This window comes from Chelonia mydas, chromosome 22 (assembly GCF_015237465.2).
Source record: "Chelonia mydas isolate rCheMyd1 chromosome 22, rCheMyd1.pri.v2, whole genome shotgun sequence".
NCBI classification, from domain to species: domain Eukaryota; kingdom Metazoa; phylum Chordata; order Testudines; family Cheloniidae; genus Chelonia; species Chelonia mydas.
The window spans coordinates 18,806,482-18,825,881 of NC_051262.2; the positions used below are offsets into that span (position 1 = coordinate 18,806,482).

Genomic DNA, 19,400 nt, shown 5'->3' on the forward strand with positions numbered 1-19,400 from the left:
GTAGTTGTGCATTTGATTTTTCCTTCCTAAGTGTAGTATTCTGCACTTCTTCTTGTTCCCTCCCACCCCCATCCACTAGTCAATAACCCTATCAAAGAAGGAAATTAGGTTGGTTTGGCATGATTTGATTTTATTCCTTATAACTCTGGTATCCTCTAGGTACTTACAAATTGATTGTTTAATAATTTGTTCCATATCTTTCCAGGTATCAAAGGTTAGGGTGACTGATCTATAATTCCCTGGGTACTCTTTGTTCCCCTTTTTAAAGATAGCTACTAACTTTCGCCCTTTTCTAGTCCTCTGGAACTCACCCATCCTCCATGAATTCTCAAAGATAATTGCTTACAGTTCTGAGATGGCTTCAGCTAGTTCCTTAAGTACCCTAAGATAAATTTCATCAGGCCCTGCCAACTTGAATACATCTAACTTATCTAAAGAGTCTTTAACCCATTCTTTCCCTATTTTGGCTTGTTTTCCTTCCCCCTTGTTGCTAATATTAGTTGTGTTGAGTGACAGTCACCATTAACGTTTTTAGTGATGCTGAAGCAAAACAGGCATTAAACACCTCAGCCCTCTTGATGTTATCAGTTCTTAGCTCCCCTTCCCCACTAAGCAGAGGACCTATACTTTCCTTCATCTTTCTCTTGCTCCTAATGTATGAAGAACCCCTTTTTATTGCCTTTGATGTCCCTTGATAGGTGTAATGCATTTTATGCCTTAGACTTTCTGATTTTTCCCTACATACAAGCCTCATCCTACTCCCACCATTTACCTATCTACCCACCTCACCCACTCTAGCCATCTCTTACCTGCCTGCAAAACTCTAACTGTGCCACCACACTGTGGCAAACCCTCCTTCACATTTGTGAGACCTCTCATAATCCTCCTTCCCTGGATTGGGGTTGATCTGAGCAATGGAGAGTGATGGACAGGTGTGACCAGATTTTCAAAAGAGCCCAGCATGCAGTAGTTTCTAATGCAGTCAGTAAGAACCATTGGGTGCCTGGCTCTTTTTTTAAAAATCTGTCCCTTAGGGGTTTTACTTTCTGCCATGGCCCAGCAGGACAAGCTAAATGGCATTGGGGCTAGTGTCTAGACAGGTGGTTTAGGAGCGTACAGGCTGTGCTGGCCTTATGGTTGCAAGCAGTTCATCTTAGGGTCTACTTACTAATTTTTTAATTTCCTTCAGGCTGGTCCTTTTAAAAGCTATTCAGACTGAAAGTCATCTCTGTTTTGCATCTGTCTCTATTCCACTTTCAGTTCTTGTTTTGATGCAAAGATTCATAAAGTCTCCTTTCAAGGGAATACCCCAAATGTCGTCATCCTGCCACCTCTTCACCATTAACTCTCCACGAGAACTACCCAGATAGTCACGTGGCTCCAATGACAGACTGAAATTCCCTAGGGGAGGGAGGCTTTTCCTAATGTCAGAGTTACCAGGAATCTCCCTTCACTCCAGCTGCTGCAGGGTCAGGTTTCTCAGCTCTTCCTCACAGGAGAAGAGCAGCTTGGCTTGGCCTGATGAATCAGAATTTCTGTTAATCATGGATGATAAAACAAAGATTATATTTGCTAGGTGGTCCTGCAGTTAAGTAGGGGACTGGGAGTCAGGATTTTATTTCCAACTCTACCCACTGACTCACTTCCTAACTCTGAGGAATGAGTCACTTCATTTCTCTGTGCTTCTCTGTACTTATCTGTAATACTGAGATGATGTTACTGACCTACCCACGTGAGGCTTCATTAATTATTCAAAATAATCTGAAAGGCACAATATGGGCCTACTTCTATGAGATAGTGAGCACTTCCTAAGCCGTGCAACAGTGACATTTGGTCTCCTGACAGTGTCATGGTTTTACTCTGGAGTAGTGCTGTCTCCTTAGAAGGACTGTTGGGTGAAAACCTTGGCACTGGACCCTTTGAATTCTCTTGCAAATAATTAAAGATCCATGGCCCTCTTTGCAAGAGTAAGGGTATTACCCCGAGTGTCTTGACCAGGCTAACTCTGGGCAAGTGCATGCTGCCTACTGTCAGCTCTTGCTTTAATTTTATAAGGTATGGTTATTCACCTAAAGCCAGTAAGTTGGTAGGTGTTGGACATCTGGGATGTTCTGAAAGAACTTGGTCACAAAGAGACTATAATAGCTGAGGCAGGAAGAAGAGCAGAAGATAGATCAGCTCTGTCTCTCTTCTTCCCTTCATCCCCTGGAAGGCATGGCCTAGGTCTAGGGCAGGAGATGGCTGTAGTGCCCCAGGGCAATTAAGCACTAAGGAGAGTGGCTGTTGCATGTAGTTCGTGGGGAAGGAGGCCAGCAGCACCCACCTGAAAGGCAGCCATACAAAGGGTTGGAGGTGAGAGGCTGTAGCAGTCCAGTGGCCTGGCAAGATGGAGGCTGGGAAGAGACAGCCCAGTAGGAATCTGCCATGGAGATATGCAGCTTCATGGGAAAAGCAGGGGCCAGGGAGCAGAGTGGGCCCAGGAGAAGCTACTCCAGGGTCTCAGAATATTAAGGCAAAGCTGGCTTGCAACAGGTGTGAAAGCTGCCAGGGAGCATGGACGTTGGCAGATCAAACTGACAGGCAGCCCACAGATGCAGCGTGAACCAGGAATGGAAGGGGCAGTCCATTAGATGCTGTGGAAAGAGGACGCAGCTATGCTGAGGGGAAGTCTCCCCAGGGAAGGGATAGGTGTAAGGAAGCTGTTGCATGCTGAGCCAGATGCAGCATTACAAACCTGCTCTCTCAGAAAATGCTTGCTTTAGGGGAGAGGAGTGGGGTTCAGAGTGAGACCAGTAGGGGTGCAGCTACCTACTACAGCAAAAGTAACACATGATAAATGGAGAACTGAGCCAGTGTGTACAGGAGAGCAGGACAAGATAAGTCTGAGGAGTGGCTTTGCATTGTGATGCCCAAAGCTGAAGACTGTTGAGCAGAGAACATGTACCTGCCAATAGGGAGATGATGCAAACGGTGTCCCATGAGACCAATACCACCACCAGGGCCAGGCCCTGTCTTGCAAGCCCTAGGAACTGATTTGTCCTCCCAGGAAGGAATAGCGTTGAAGGTGCCTGATGAACCATGACAGGTTAGCCTTTCCCCTGCTATTGCCCAGCCCTGAAAGGCAGAGTTAACTTTTCACCGGCACAGGTTTTGCCCCTAGGGTATCTGCTTCCTTTCCGTTTAGCCAGCCAGCCATATCAGATAGTCTTTTCCTGTTAGCTGTATGTGTGTGCGCGCACATGCATGCTGGGGACTCACGGTGTTACAGTCCAGCCTTTGAAGTACCTACAGCCCTTGCGTTTGAACTTTTGGCACAGTGTCTGAAAAGGCTGGTGTGCCGTGATATCCATGGAATCCCCAATAGATTGGCGGTGCTGCAGTTTTTGAGGTCTACTCTTTTGTCCCCAACTCTGCTTGATGCATTTCCTCCTGAGAGAGACGCAACGTTTTGGCAGTGGCTATAGGGAAGGCCTCTCTCAGCTGATCTCCTTTGTAATTTTGTACAGTGCCTGGGTGCGTGCAAAGACATTCAGTCACCAAATAATAGGGGGGTTGGGGGGGATCCTGGTTTATCTTAACTGGCTGGATGCATCAGTTTCTTCACGCTCCCAGCAAACTCGGCTTGAGAGTCTGGGAAAGGAAGAGTGGGACACTATCGGGGTGTCATCAGACGTCACCGGTGTGGTGCTCTGCTCTGTTCAATGATGATAACAGTCGGCTGCATGTGTGTGTGTGTTCCCTCTGTGTGCTGCCCCGGCTCTGCAGATAGCTGGCACAGCAGATCTCATGAGGAAAAACCCAATGACCACGGACTCCGATAAGGTATGAAGGCACCCGGCCAGGTTTATTGCCAAACAAAACACAGTCTCTAGCTCCCCGGATCAGAGGTCTACAGTTCTGCTAGTACATATGTGCTCCCTGACACTGCACTGGCTCAGTCAGTGGTGGTATTTACCACTGCCCCCTAGGCCAGACAAAGACAACCACTCGGATGCATTCTTATACAGAGGTACAAACACATTACACGTCACTCCTGATGTATTGAGGTACAACCCCTCTATGTAGTAAGGTCCCGCCTCTCTTCTTGTACATGTTGGTTCAAACAAAACAACTCAAGCCATCATATTATCCTTCTGCCTGTCTTTAGGATGGGTCAGCCTGTTCCTTGTTATGTGTGGAATGTGCAAGTATCGGAGTGTTCTTGGTATCATCCTGGCACGTTTATGTCTTTAGTGTCCAGTACCTTTTAGGTATGTGTATTTTTGCAACATCAGCCCTTTCCTTGCCAGCTTCTGTGAGCAGGGCCTGCCTCTGGTTCAAAGTTTAATTTTGCTTTATGTTAACAAAGTCTTGACCATTACTTTAGTTCAGGCCTTAGGCCTCATACCAGGCCTCTGATATAAGGTTTTATGTTTCAGGGCCTCCTCTTACTACAAAGGGCAGGCTGTCATTACGCAGCTCCGTGCAATAGCAGAGAGTTGCTGGACCTGTTTGGAGGTAATTCTGCCTCCATGCTTTGCTGCAGAAAGCTTAAAGGTCAGAGGCCTGTTCCTAAATAGAGGCATCTTGTTACTCCCTCGTGTGTCTCTGTATTTGTAAGGCTCATGCCTAGCAGGGTTATACCAGATACATGCAGGGTTTCTGGGCAGACTGGCCCATAGTTCACACCCTTGGATGATGTTTCCAGCTTACGGTTCCCACTGCCCAGTTTCATCCCATTTGCTTCTAGTTACACCCCGTGTACCATAATAATAGTGTGTTCTCTGCTGACTCCAGAATTGACAGGCCATCTCAGCCTTTCTCCCTGGCAGAGGGGTTGGTGAGTCCAGAAACTCACTGTTACACCAGCCAGTCTCTGGTGATGGAACAAGAAGGTGAAAATATCGCTTAACCTTTTTTTTCTTTTTACTGAGGTCCTGCAGGCTAAAAGGCTAACCCTGTAGTAGATGTCTGGTGGAGGCTGGTAGCTGGGGTATTGATTAACTTAACTGTGAGAACTTCAGTGGATAATTCAGAGTGCAAATGGGATGTACAGATGTGACAATTTGGGAATCTGTCAGTACAAATTTATGAATTCTGGATGATATTATTAATTGTTACTATGAAAGATGCTGTATCATGAATGCCTAGATGTATGTGTATCCATCATGTCTTACCAGCATGACAGCATGTCTTCCTCATACTGAGGACAGTAGGAAATACTTAAAGTTAATGACAATACTTTGGTCACAATATTATTCTAGAAAGTAAAAACCAGCTGCATCCTTGGGAGATCAGTTTTATTTTCCCCTCTGAAGGGAGTAGGGAAAGAGAGGAGCAGACCAAAAAATGGCCGAGTGTCCAGGAGAGATTTAATAAACACATAGGAACAGAGGAACCAGACAGGAAGAGGAAGTGTGGGGGTAGGAAAGAGTAAGGTGGTCATGCAAGCTGGGCAACGACTTCATGAGGGAGAAACCACACAACGGGTAAAAAGTCTGCACGAGGCAGGGGTCATTCTGCCTGCCTTCCTGGCCGCAAATGATCCCCCCCAAGGACTCACAAAGGAAGAGCTAGTGACGGATATTGCAGTTTAAGAGGTTTATTGTTTGGTATGATCTGTACTCTGCTTCATTTGAAGAGCATTAAGGTGTTTGTGTCTGTGCAGTGTGTCTCTGTATGTGTGCTACGTGCTTCACAGTTACTGTGTCTCCAGAGACAATTAAACCATAACCAGAAGCTTCACACCTTTTGCAGTGTGAAGGAGGGAGAGGGTGTGTTTAAGCAACTAGGCTATCTTGGGTCACAGCACTTGTCCTGGGGGCCTAGGGCAGGTGGGCTGAAGAGCTCCATTTCTGTGAAGGGATAACAAACTGAGAGCCAATGCCCAGACAATGTGCCAGAGACACCAGGGAGGACAAAGTTCTGCAGCCTGATGAGACCCAGAGAAGCTTAAAACACCCAGGAAGTCAGAGGCTAGATTACCCTCACAGCTTGTCTGGGGATCCAGTCATTTATGTGGGTTGCCCACCTATTGTTTTGCCTGTGGACTACATGACCCGCCCATCTCTGCTTTGTAAGGTTCATGCCTAGAAGGGTTATACAAGATACATGCAGGGTTTCTGGGCAGACTGGCCCATAGTTCACACCCTTGGAAGATGTTTCCAGCCTACAGTTCCTACTGCCCCGTTTCATCCCATTTGCTTCTAGTTACACCCAATGTACCATAATAATAGTGTGCTCCTTGGTAGAACTTTTCATCTGTAGATTTCAAAGCATTTCACTAAGGTCGTTAGTATCATTATCCCCATTTTGCTGATGGGGAAACTGAGGTATAGGGAGGGGCTGTGACTTGCCTGTGGTCACCCAGCTGGTCAGTGACAGAGCTGGGAATAGAACCCAGGTCTACAGAATCACAGTCCAAGGGGCTACCCTGCCTCTCTAAATAATGCCCCTCTCTTTCTTAACGCTTATGTCCTTCAAGTACCTGTAGCTATCCGCCCTCCTGTGTGCGTTTAGCCAAATTTGGTTCTTTAGCTCTCAGTCCTTCCAGCCTCTAAATACTGTGTGTTGCTCTTCCCAGTACCGTACTACATGGCTCTGGTACTGCAGTGTCCCAGGCAATTGCATTCTGGTGCTCATGAGTCTACATAGGGCCTTGCGCTGTCAGTGTACCAGCCAAAGTGCCATGTCCTATTCCCCTGGCAACAGCATGCCCTAGCAGAGTGTGAACTCTCCGCCTCTTGTTTGGATAGCTGCTTTTCAGCGTTACCTCCTGGGGCATGAAGGCAAGTCCACACAGGCCACAAAGGGGTGCGTATGTGTGTGTCTGTCTCTGTCAGACAGGGTGGGTAAGGTAATATCTTTTATTGGAGCAACCTCTCTGGTTGGCTGTCTCTCTCCACTTTGGCAGGCAGGAAGTGGCAGGGTGGGTGCGGAAGAACAGTATAATACTTTCCGTAGGACCAGCCATGTGTCCAGAACTGAGTGCAGCATCTTAGGGGCAGAGGTGCTTCTCATCACAGCTGCCTGCTTTTCTTCAAGCTGATTGTCTTACAGGCAAGGGGATGCAGACTGACTGAAGCCAGTGCAGTGGTTCGCTGCTCCTATGATGAATGGCATAAAGGCCAGTGAAAGCAAGGATTGTGCCCCCCCCACTTCCTCTGCATGACTGCCATTCAGACATCCTCTCCAGCATGGCGGCCTCAGTGCCAATGCACTCTGCCTTGCAGAGATCAAGCATTACCCTGGACAGAGCTTCACACCTCTGCACTATGGTATCTGTCAAAACAAGGATGAAGAAAAGAAGGCCAGGATACCATGCTGCTCTGTCCTGCTGAGCTAATGGTTGGGTTTGGGCACCATGAATTTGTCCTTCCCTCTCCCACTGACACTGCAACACTTTTGGACAAGGCAACAGACAACCCCTGCACACCAGCAGAGACATCATCCTTCTCAATGGGAATTTGAGTAATGCAGTAGCTACAAGGGGACTGTATAATCAAATGGACTCTTACTTTACACAGAGTGTTGTACAAATATTAATTAACTAATTATGTGTTCCCCCATCCTTGCTCCAGCTATTCTGCCAGTGCCCTTCTGGAGCAAACGGTTCGGTTACTTTGGATAATGGTGAGAGCTGAAACAGAGGGAAGAAGAGAAAAACTGAGGGCTTAAAGCAGCTGGTGCTATTAGATTAGAGGGCCATGTCTTAATCCAGTCCATACCTAATCCAGGGCATTTTTGGAGTTAGAAATAAACTTTTCCTATGAGTAGAACATGTCTTAAAATCTTAGATATTTTTTGTACATTGCCCAAACCCAGTGCAGTGTCTTCTATAAAAGCCTCTGGACTCTGTACTGGATTAAGGATTTGGGAAGGGACTTGGGGGCTTTGCTCTGTTGCAGATTATGGGAGCTTTTGATTATTCAAAACCATACTTTAAAAAACAGTTTAAAGCCAAGATGATAGAGCAAGATTCTAATCTGACGCTCAAATAGGTCATTCTGAGCTTTGAGCTCATTTGCCTTGCAAAGCTGAAAAGCGCAATACTTTGATGAGAACTAGATTCCCCGCCCCACTCAGTTAAATTATTAAGCCCTCATCAAAAAGGGAAGTTGGTTGATATTCTCTGTCAGAGCCTCTACCCAAACCACTGGAGGAGAAAAACAGTGCCTCCCAAATAATGGGGCCCTACAGCATCTCTATGAAGGGCTATGACATGGTAAGTCATGCACAACTCTTTGTTTTTGCAATGTCCACGCGTTTATGTTGAGGATTCTGGGGGGGTGACGGGTCTTATATCTGGGCTGAGGAGCTTGGCTTTTAATCTCTCCCACCCACAAACACATACTTTCTCCCTTTCGTTTAGATACATTTGGTCTCAAGCTAAAATTTTAAACCAATGTAGTTGGACCCCAAAGCACCTATTTAGGGATGTTTTTGTCAGCTGCAGGCGGTGCAGACGAGAATGCTAGCCCTTCTCACATGCTGTGATTACTGGTGCCATATCTTTAAATTGTTTTCTTCAGTGGTTGGCTCTATAATTCTTTTGCTTGGGTGCTGGGATTGCAGCCTCTGTTCTTGTGGCCGAAAGGCTCGTTCTGAGATGGTCGGAATCAGATGCGTCTCCTTCCTAGGTTAACTTGCTTAGAGAGAAGCCCACCTTGTGTAATCATTTAAACAAGCAGAGAGTGGGTTTAAAACACATATTCTGACTTGACAGTATTTTACACCACTGTGCACTGGTGTAAATGAGTGCACAAAGTGCCGTTCCATAGGAAATCAAACCCACTAACTTTAACAAACAGGAGTAACTGGATAAGCTACAATAACATTGGGAAATGTGAAAGACCTACATCCCACAATAACATAATTGTATACTCACATCCCTGCCTGCATTTTATCCTTTCCTATGTGTGGGTCGGCTTGCAGAGCCTGCCTGAGGGCAGTTCTGAAGCATATTTATATTAGAGTTTTTTTACCGGGAAAGAAGCTATACTACAAATATCCTAGGTTTGAATTATTCCATCCTCTAATTAGCCTTGTAAATTGAAAACAATAATATCTTTGAAAAGATGATTGTTCCATGCTAAGGAAAGCTCACATCAGATTTGCCACAAAGCCTGGCTTTTAAATAGAGTGACTCAGAAGTTTTTCAACCTTTTTTTTTAATTTAAAGATGACTTTTCGAAGGAAATTGTTTTGTTTCTGTTCAAATCAAAACATATTAATTCCATTTTGGTTTAATTTTTCTCCTTACCTTTTTCTCCCTTGTTTCCTTTGGGGGGGGGGGAGTGAGAAAAGCAGCCCTCACCTCCCCCCAGAAAACAACAACCCCCAGAACAATTTTTGATTTGTTTAGTTGAAAAATCCTGTGAAAACTTTAAAACAAAATGAACCATTATTTTTGTCATAATTTTTTTGCAAACGATACTTCCCATTCTTTGATCACCCTGACCCGTCCTTTTAAATGAAAGGCTCAAGCAGGAGAATCGTGGTTGTAGAGTTTAGCTGGGGGTAAAGCAGAGCTCACTCCCTAATGAAAAAAGTGAAAAGTGGGAGCAGCATCTCCACTGCAGCAGCACTGGCTGGGTGCAGGGGCAAAGCCCGGGGGGCGGTGGTCAAGGTACAGAATCCAGTGGGGAAGCTCTGCAGAACAACTCTTAGTGGAATCTTAGACCAATTCTGATTTTTTTTTTCACTCTCCTCCCAGTTATATGCCTGATATATAAATTATCCTATTGGCAGAAAAACAGCTAAGATTGGTGTCGTGTCCTTACTGCTTAACCTGCCCAGGTCCAGATAGGGGATGTAGTCTGAAACAGACACAAAATTATTCATGCAAGGAAATTAAAGTGCTGTGGGATTTGTTCCTTGGTTGTGAATAACTTTCCAGAACTTCAGCTCCATGACTTTATCTCAGCTGTAAATGATATTCAACTGTGAGGGGAACACCAGATCTGTGTGGAACATGGATGACTTTGGGACTGAAGAGATGGGCAGTTGTGAGGTAGAGTAGAATTAGTTTAATGTCCTCCTAGGAGTTGAGGGAGGCTGAACTTGATGAACTAATAGGGGGATGTTTTTTCCATCTCTATTTTCTAGGAGCCTCTTAAGCAGATAGATTACATTTATTTAATGCAATCCCTCAGGCTATCTATCTTCCTGCAAGGGAAGATACACACACAATTAGTGCCATGTTTGGCTTGCCAGTTCTGTTTTATTTTACATGTAATTCCCCATCATTACACACAAATACCCACAGCAGTGACAAACAGAAAATATTACATAATCCTCCTGTTCTATTCCTTCCTCCTTCCTTATTTTTAGGTCCCTTTTTTCCGCTACTGGAGCAGTGGTTCTCAAACTTTTGTACTGGAGACCCCTTTCACACAGCAAGCCTCTGAGTGTGACTCCCCTCCCTCCCCCCTTATAAATTAAAACCACTTTTTTATATATTTAACACCATTATAAATGCTGGAGGCAAAGTGGAGTTTGAGGTAGAGGCTGACAGCTTGCGACCACCCCCCCCATGTAATAACCTTGTGACCCCCTGAGGGGTCCCGACCCCCAGTTTGAGAGCTCCTGTACTACAGGCTTTTGTGGGCACACATGTTTTCCCAGCAAATCCATCCTTAAAGCAAAATTTTGAGTCCCTGGCCAAGCGGCAGGAGTTGGAGAGAGCATATTGCCACTATGAGTCATGGGGACTAATCTCTGCCCCTATCATACTGAACGCTGCAAGGTCCCTCACATCTTTGTTCTAATAGCCCTAGTGTGTCACACTCTATGCAACTCTTGTAGCTGCGCTCCAACCCCTTTCTGCTTCAGCTTGGATTCGCAATACCTAAATGCTTTGTCTCTTTGACTCATCTCTGTCTGCTTCCACCCACACTCGCTACTCTCTCCCAGCCTGAGATGTACATGAGAGGACGGCTCAGTCACTGCACTGTGCACATTTCCCAAGCCAGAGGCGAGTGGCTTACAGTAAAAAAACAAACAATACCCTACCTGTCACCTTATCAGAGATGAGATGGTGGCAGATAGTGGTGCTCGAGTGCAGCATCTTCTGTTGTAAATGCAAGGTGATACTGACAGCCACTCGCTGCAGTTAAAACGGTTTAGCACTGCACAGTCACTGCCCATGTTTGGAAGGGTTGCTGTCCTTTTGTTTTGACACCATGCTGCGCTCTTGTGATTAACCCTGCATTCCCAAATTGTTCTGCACATCTCCTCCTCCCTCTGATGCTTGGAACCCCTCCAACCCTTTCCTGGTTCTTGGGGAGCCTGTTTTCTTTTGCTAAGGGAAAATGTAACTTTTTAGAGAAAGAACCTTGTATGCATTTAATGAGATACTGTGCACATTCACAGTCCACATTAATAGTATAAAGAAAAGGAGTACTTGTGGCACCTTAGAGACGAACAAATTTATTTAAGCATAAGCTTTCGTGAGCTACAGCTCACTTCATAGGATCTGATGAAGTGAGCTGTAGCTCACGAAAGCTTATGCTCAAATAAATTTGAGCTGTAGCTCACGAAAGCATATGCGCAAATAAATTTGTTACTCTCTAAGGTGCCACAAGTACTCCTTTTTGTGAATACAGACTAACACGGCTACTACTCTGAAACCTGTTAATAGTACAGCAGCTGGTGGGCTGCAGATGGCATAGATACTGAGGGCCCTTTGAAACAAGAACCCCTTAATGATGTATTTGTCAGGCAGGAGGTTATATAACCACCCCAGCATTGGGTTAGCTCTTGGGCATTGACCCTTGCCATAGTCAATGCTATTAGCACAAGTTCCATGGGCATCATTAACTCCTGGTATGTATGCGAGATAGGCAGTTGCTAGGGCATATTTTTAGGAACAGAAAAATTTGAAATTGAGGGTAGTTTAAAGACTCCCTTTGCCATATCTCCTCCTTCACAGCTATTTGTTTTGCAGAGTTTTAGTTAGTGGAGGTGAGTGTTGGTCCCTCCAGACTGGTGCCCTGCTGTTGCTTTAGATGAAGGCAGAAAACCCGACCAATTGTGTGGACTGGATTGGGGGTGTTTGTGGTTTCTTTCCTGACCTTTCGGCCTATTGGCTAACTTCCAGAAGCATCTCCCAAGAGGAGGCACTGGGGAGACAAGAGTAAAGCAGCACCAGCACCCTGCTATTTTCCAAAACTGCACTTTAAAGATTCGCGTGAGTGCACAGCAGCTACAGCTCTCTGCCACAGTGCAACGTCCCATGGGTTGCTCTCTACGGGTGAGAAGCTAACAACATGCCATTGCCTTAAGTGAGGCCTTCACTTGCTACAGCCAGAGATAGCTTGTGTGTGTTTCAGGGGGGTGCCCCAATCAAGGAGCTTTCTGCCTCTGCCATATGGCCTTGGGTCTCATGACTGGGGGGATTCACACTCACTGTATTTCACAGGACAGTTGAGATGTTTCTTAAAAAAAAAAAGCAACCAAAAAAAGAAAATAGCTCTGAAAACAGCTCAAGCAGCACTGGTATTTAGCTAATGGGGGAAGGTGCAGCAGGTGCAGGCAGCTACAGCTGGCAGTGAAAGGTATGAAAACAGCGAGCAGAAACTTCCGCTGTGGTCAGTGCAAGAGTCTGTCTCCAGAGAAGGTGTTTGGGAGGGGTAGAGCGCTCAGTGTGACTGCAGGGGAACCCTTACCATCTTCTAGTTAGTATTTGTTGAGCTATCTGACATTTTTGCCATGAGCCTTTGCTCTGCCCTTTGTTCCTCTTCTCCTCATTGATTTCTACCCTCCCCTTTTCTCCTCTTTTTCTGAGCACTCTTGTTTTGGCTAGCATTAGGCTCTGTCCATTGCCTGCCTGGAGCAGCACAGGACAGTCAGAGCATATGCTCCACGGTGATGGTGGGCTTTGCCAGAGCTGCCAGCTTGCTAGTGCTAAGGTTTTGATTTGATTTCTGCTTTGAATAAAAAACTTGGTGTGTGATACAGCTCCGTGGGTGCCAAAAGGACTATAAAAGCGAGGAGGGCAAGCCCCCCCACCTGCAGGATCTTCTTTAAGTCCCTGCCCTCCCTCACTCCTTACCCTCCTTGCTGGCAAGCCCGAGGCCTTTGGGTAGCGGGTCTGTCCTGCTTCCCAAACCTGGCTAGGCCCCGGCCCCTGGAAGCCACTGCTGTGGTTTCAGCCACCAACAGGTGAGGGGCCAGCTGCAGGCATACAAGACAACACACAACAGGACCTGACCAGCTGCTGCACGTGCCACAAGGCAGAGCAGAACCCAGCTGCCGCTAGCCAGGCACAGTATGCTCCCTCTCAGCCAGGTTCTTAAAAAGTAGGAGGCAATGTCCCTCCCGTCTCCAGTGCCTACGTATAGCTCACTCCACTGGCCAGCTGCTGCATTGTTCACAGTGCAAATCTCACTTTGTGTGGCAGCATCACAGCCTGCATATTGGGCGTGGACCTGATATCACAAACTCCCAGCAGTAGTTCAGCCCAAGGAGCTCAGACAGACATGGTGTCACACTGCGGGACAGTACTGAGTCAAGAGGAGTGGCAATACATCCTCTGTCTCAAGACGCAGCATGCTTTGTAATAGCTCTACAGACAAATCAGAGAAAGTCCTTGCCTGGGGCCAGTGTGTGAAGGTAGTTTTGGGAACAGAATATGGAATTAACGTGGTAGAAAATGACAGAAAAATTAATTAGAGGGACACAACCAAGCCAGGTGAAATGGGCAACACAATGATGACTAAAGTTCAGTGTTGATAAGTACAAAGTAATGCATATAGGAGGGGAAAATGTACTATTCATAGACCGTACAGGGTTCTGAATTAACTGCATCAACTCAGGAAAGGGCGTGAGGGTGGCCAGCTCGATGGAGGGCTCTGCCCAGTGTGCAGCAGTGGTCAGAAAGCAAACAACCTGTGAGTGTCAATAAGGAATAGGGTGGAGAATAATATGGAGAATATTCTAATGCCTCTATATAAACCAACAAGATATCCTCCTCCTGACTAGGGTCTAATCTCGTCTGGCATTTCCTATGTAATGGTTGGGCTTTCTCCTGGGAAATGGCTGTACAGAAACTGAAGCCTGTAATGGGATTCTCCTCCTGTTCTGCAGAATTTGCTGGGGGAATTCAGTGACTATGACAATGACAACACCACAAGATCCTATGAGGACTACTTTTGTCCAGATACAGTCTTGTCTCCGGCTGGCGATCCCACACATCCTTTCAAGAAGATCTTTGTGCCCTTAGTCTACCTTCTGATATTTCTTCTGGGGACCTTGGGCAATGCCCTGGTATTGATCATCCTGGAGCGTTACAAGCGTGCCCGCACTACCACCGAGAACTTCCTCTTTCATCTAGCCCTGGCCAATCTGGTGCTAGTGCTCACCTTGCCTTTTGGTGTGGCCGAGAGCTTGACTGGCTGGATCTTCGGCACTTTCCTCTGCAAAGTCCTCAGCGCCGTTCATAAGATCAACTTCTACTGCAGCAGCATGCTTCTAGGCTGCATCAGTGTGGATCGCTACCTGGCCATAGTGTATGCTATCCACACCTACAGGAAGCGCAGAGTCAGGTCCATCCACCTCACTTGCCTGGCCATTTGGTTCATCTCCCTGGTGCTGACCTTGCCCGATCTAGTGCTCATGGAGGTCTGGTCAGACAAGAGCAACCACAGTGTCTGCAATTTCCAGCAAGTTGGGATTCATGGCAGCAACATGTGGCTGGCAACCCGCTTCCTGTATCACATTGTGGGTTTCTTCGTGCCCCTGCTGGTCATGTGCTACTGCTATACAGCCATTGTGAGGACCCTGTGCCAGTCCCAGCGGCTGCAGAGGCAGAAGGCCGTGAGAGTGGCCATCCTGGTCACAGGGGTGTTCTTACTCTGTTGGAGCCCTTACCACATGGTCATCTTTTTGGACACGCTAGACAAGCTGGAAACCTTACCGAGCGATTGTGCCTTGGCAGACCAGTTGGCCACCAGCATCATGGTGACAGAGGTGATCGGCTTCACACACTGCTGTCTCAACCCCATCCTCTATGCCTTTGTCGGAGTCAAGTTCCGCAACGACTTCTTCCGGATTCTCCGTGACCTGGGCTGCATAAGCCAAGAGACCCTGCAGGAGATCCTTGATGTGACGAGGAAGAGCAGTGGGATTGAGTCGGACACCATCACTTCTGTCAGCACTTTCTAGTGGGGAAAGAACTGGGCACGGGGCTGAGATAGACTTTGGTGTTCCTGGCCAGCAGAGCATGTAATGCCCTTGGTACAGGACTCAGCTCTGCGCCTCAGTATCATCCCTACTACTTCCCTCCTTTCCACAAGAAACTGAGGTCTAAAGGGCACCATTAAAACAGCAAATACTTGCCAGCCGTTACCACATATTTACTTCCTGTGCAAAATATGTGGAGAAATGGTTTGTGGTAGCCCTTGGCAAATACTGACTTTACATAGCAACCACTGCAAAGGGGCTGGCTGGGACCCTAGCAAGTTAGCTCTGATACTGCATCCTCCCCACTGGAGGAGCCCCAGTGTGCAGAGCCAACCACAGAATTGGGCCCTTAGAAAGTGACAAACAGGAAATTCCAGATGATGGAGAGATTTTTATCAGAGAAATGGAAGAGCATGATTTAGTCTGTGCTGCTTATTAAGGTGCTCAGAAGAAAGTGATATAGCCCAATTATTGCTTTTAATTAGAAACAGTTCTATGTTTAATGAAAGTTATGTAAAATATGAAGAAGTTTAGAGTATGTTTCAGTTACTTGGGCACATAGCTGCATGTTACTCACCATTCTGGTCAATACAAAGGTCTGGACACTGTTCTTCTGACTGCATCACAGAATCTGGAAGTAGAAGAGGCCTGTGAGGCAGCCAGCCCATCTCCTCCAGCAAACGTGGGGTTGTCTCCTGTTGTGCCTTTCCTGGGACTTTGGGCAGGTTGGGTGCCTTGATCCCAAATGGTGGTGTTTCTGCGACTCACATTGGGAGACTCTTCCATAGGCCCAAAGACTTTACTGTCAGGAATTTCTTTCCTGCCCATGAGCTGCACACTTTCTCTCTCACTTTCAATCCATTTTATTGCTATTAATAATTCCAATTACTGACTAATTGGAACTAATTGATTTCCTTTGAGGGTGAATATTCTCTGAGCAGGCCCTGTCCAGCCTTGTAACTGAATGGTGGCACAGACCTCTCCTACTTTGATTACTAGGGGGGGAGGGGAGGGAAAGAAGGCTGAATGTGTTACTGATTTGCTTTGGGGTTCAGTTGCTGTATTTCTTGGGTGTTGAGAGCAAGAATTCCCATTATTCCAGAGTAAAACAGAACATGGAAGGAGAAGAGTTGTTGGGGGGCGGGGGGAGGGTTTGTGGGGGTTTTTTTCAGGGGCAGACAAGGGAAAGTTTTTTTGCTATGCTTTGTACTGTGCTTTCAGGCATTCTAGTCTATCTGCATCAATGGTGTTTTTAAAAATTTCACTTATTAGATTTTAGGGAGAAAAGATCTGAACTTTGACTTCATACCAGAGTTGTGGGTACCCAGCAGCTCTCAGGATCAGGCCTACTCCACACAGACATGCACCAAACTAACAGCAGCAGCTTTAACCCACAGCTGGGGTTATTTCAGTGCTAGTCTGTGTGTAGAGCAGCCATAAGGGACTCTGTCCCTGTTGATGTGATAACAGCTAATGGAAAACAGCACAGTTAAACAATGTGTAGGCAATGCTGCTGCTTTCTTTGTTTTTCTTAATAGGTAAAGTGTTACTTTGGCTTGAAATGTATGTTATAGTTCTGTCTAAAGAGCCACTGGCCACCATTCATCCCAGGCACAACCTAACCACAAATACATTTGTAAAAATCTGCTCCAAAATTAACCTGCTTTGCTAGGCAAAACTAAAACTATTTCTGCTGATCAGTATTAATTTCAGTGTTGTCAAACTGCCCATGTGGCAGGGTGGATGTTTGAGCTTTGTGCTAGGGTCACTAGTAGCAGTCACCCAATAATAAAGAGACCAACTTCAATTCACTCACCCCTTTCCAGAAAAATGATCTGTCGGAAGAAGAATCTGTAGGGGAATGATCCATATTTAAAGGATCACCTCTGGGCTAAATTCAGCCCAAAATGGAGGATCGGTGAAGCCTTTTACTAACTCTAACCCCAACAGGAAAAGTCCAAGGTTTAGAGGGTTTTTTTTAAATTCCAAGGGATGTAACTTTAACAAAAATAAAAAACAATCAAACATTCTGTGCGGTGTTCACAGCACAGCCATTGAGGACCCCAGTGAAGCTGATGAGGTTATTCTTATTGTCCAAGGAGGGAGAAATGCCGAAAAGGTTGTTTAAACTGTGCTACTGGGGCAAAATCTAGCTAGAGTTCATACATTATTTCAGTGTTCATAACTGAAAGGGGATATTTTGAGAGGCTTTATTTTTTTTACGATCGCTTATATCTTGTGTCCCTATAAACTCACTATAAATCTTGTCTGCTTTTTTTTAAATGAACTATAATGATTAATTAAATAAAGTACTTTTTCCACCTTGCATGTCTCATGCTTCTGCAGAAAGTCAGCTGTAGTTTTCAATATTCTGAAACACAGACAGATCAGAGAGACCAATTAATAGCTGCTGGCTGGTCAGATGTCTTTCTGACAAGTTCTGCATGGAGATAAAAGGAGCCTTTCATGTGTTGCTTATGACGCTCACTGGAATTTGTTCTTTTCACTAGTGCTGCAGAAGGCTCTCTTATTTTAGGGCATGTGTAAGATCCAGGTTTAGCTCAGTTTTTTTACCAAGGCCTGCCTAGAGCACCCATCACCACAGTACTGAGACATCAGCTAACCCTAATAGGTTACCATAATCTACTTTATTCAAGTTTCAGATCTGCCAACCCATAGCAGAGTTAGACTCAAAGCTCAGCTGCTTTAATTAAGAAAAAAAAAAACTGGAGGTTGTTTCATAGGAGAGGTCTTATTAAAGTGCTCACAGTGCATTAGGCCCAGGGAGAGTTGGTGCTCCCAGGTTTCCATAATCGCTATAAAAGCGGTCTGGTGGCCTTAGTCACGTCACATAGCCTTTCTGCCTTTGTTGACCATCTCCAAAATAGGGATAATACACTGCACTGCAGCCCAGTCTTGCAGACCCATGGCTATCTTGTGACAACTCAGATCAAGGAAAGAGTGAGACAAAGAAAGAGGGGCTTCACCAGGGCTTGAATTCAGCTGGAGCCACCAGAGTGGAGCTCTGGTAAATATTTTCAAACCTGCAGAGGCACCAGGGCTAAAGCCCCAAGCCCTGGTGCCCCTTCTCCTCCCCGCCACCACCAAGCTAAAGCCTGGAGCCCCTAATGGGGTGGGGTGCTCCAGGAAATAATCTTTGAGAATTTAAGCCCTGGGCTTCACCAAAACACACAGGAAGCTGGACATCAAATGCAGCAAAGTCTGTAACAGATGTTAGTCTGTTACATGCCTGAATCTCTGAGCAGCTCCAAACAGGGCAGAGGAGCAGTGATCATGTAGGAAATAGCTTCTCTAGACTGAGAGCTGGACCTGCCCCTAGCCCATACCTGAACAACTGGGATAGATGGGCCTCTGGGTCTTTTCCCAGATAGAATCCAAGGCTCAACCTGGCAGCACACATTGATTGGCAGCTCTCAAAAGGACACTGTTACCAAAGTTTGCCAATCAACAGCACAGGGACACAAGTGTACATACAGCAGAGCACCCACAGGGACATGTATCTTGAAGACTAAGCGTTACTGTACAAGGTGAGTAACTTCTTTCTGCATGCCAACTGATAATACCATGGGCCCCTGTAACAGGGTTGGCACCTGCCCTCTGGTTGGGTGTGTCAGTGGTCTTTAAACCAGTCCAGCCCTGATGTTGGGCTGTATTCCCCAGGGCTTCCTCCCTGGAGACACTATCTTCCTGCGGCCCTTCCCAGGCTCAGTCCCTACTCAGTGTCCGCAGCCAGTCTGGAGCTCCTTCATTGAGCCACCAAGCCCTGCTAGCAAACTGTCTGGCTCAGTCCTAGCAGCCAGCCAGGAGCCTCTCGCTCCCCCGTTCCCTGCCCCCACTTTGCTGTCCATTGTGCTGTAGATCCCTCAGCTAGACAGGCAGGCAGTCCTTTCTTCTCCAGCTTCCAGCAGCAACTAACTGCTGTGCTGATCTGCAGCTTTTTTTATATGGCCCTCCTGGGCTCTGGGTGGCTGCTTTCCCTGCAGCCACTCTAGCCTGCTTGGGGGACTGCTCCACTGCTCCTTAGCTGGGATGTGTGTGGCAGGACCCTGAGGCCACCAACAAGGGGCCTCTGGGCCTAGTCCACCCCATCACAGCCACAGAAAGGGGGCAGGGGGTTTCCTCATGTTGTTTCACTTAACTATTCTAGGGGCCAGTGAGTGGGTGAGACTCCTTCTCTAGGCCAGTGGTTCAGTGACTCCTGTAGATCGTGGGAAATG

General features: G+C 46.5%; 1 protein-coding gene across 1 annotated transcript; it reads left to right on the forward strand.

Annotated features, from left to right (window-relative positions):
* The first annotated feature begins 6,550 nt into the window (after nucleotides 1-6,550).
* CXCR5 (C-X-C motif chemokine receptor 5) lies at nucleotides 6,551-17,488 on the forward strand. The gene is made up of 3 exons (XM_027824790.3): nucleotides 6,551-6,561; nucleotides 8,097-8,203; nucleotides 14,068-17,488. The coding sequence occupies exons 2-3, from the start codon at nucleotides 8,165-8,167 to the stop codon at nucleotides 15,142-15,144; spliced, it is 1,116 nt and encodes a 371-aa protein (XP_027680591.1). The 5' UTR covers nucleotides 6,551-6,561; nucleotides 8,097-8,164; the 3' UTR covers nucleotides 15,145-17,488.
* The last annotated feature ends 1,912 nt before the right edge of the window (nucleotides 17,489-19,400 follow it).

Excerpts from the sequence above, each read along its gene's own strand:
- CXCR5 (XM_027824790.3), top strand. The coding sequence starts at position 8,165 with ATGGGGCCCTACAGCATCTCTATGAAGGGCTATGACATG. Across the intron at positions 8,204-14,067 it reads CTATGAAGGGCTATGACATG|AATTTGCTGGGGGAATTCAG; the intron begins GTAAGTCATGCA and ends CCTGTTCTGCAG.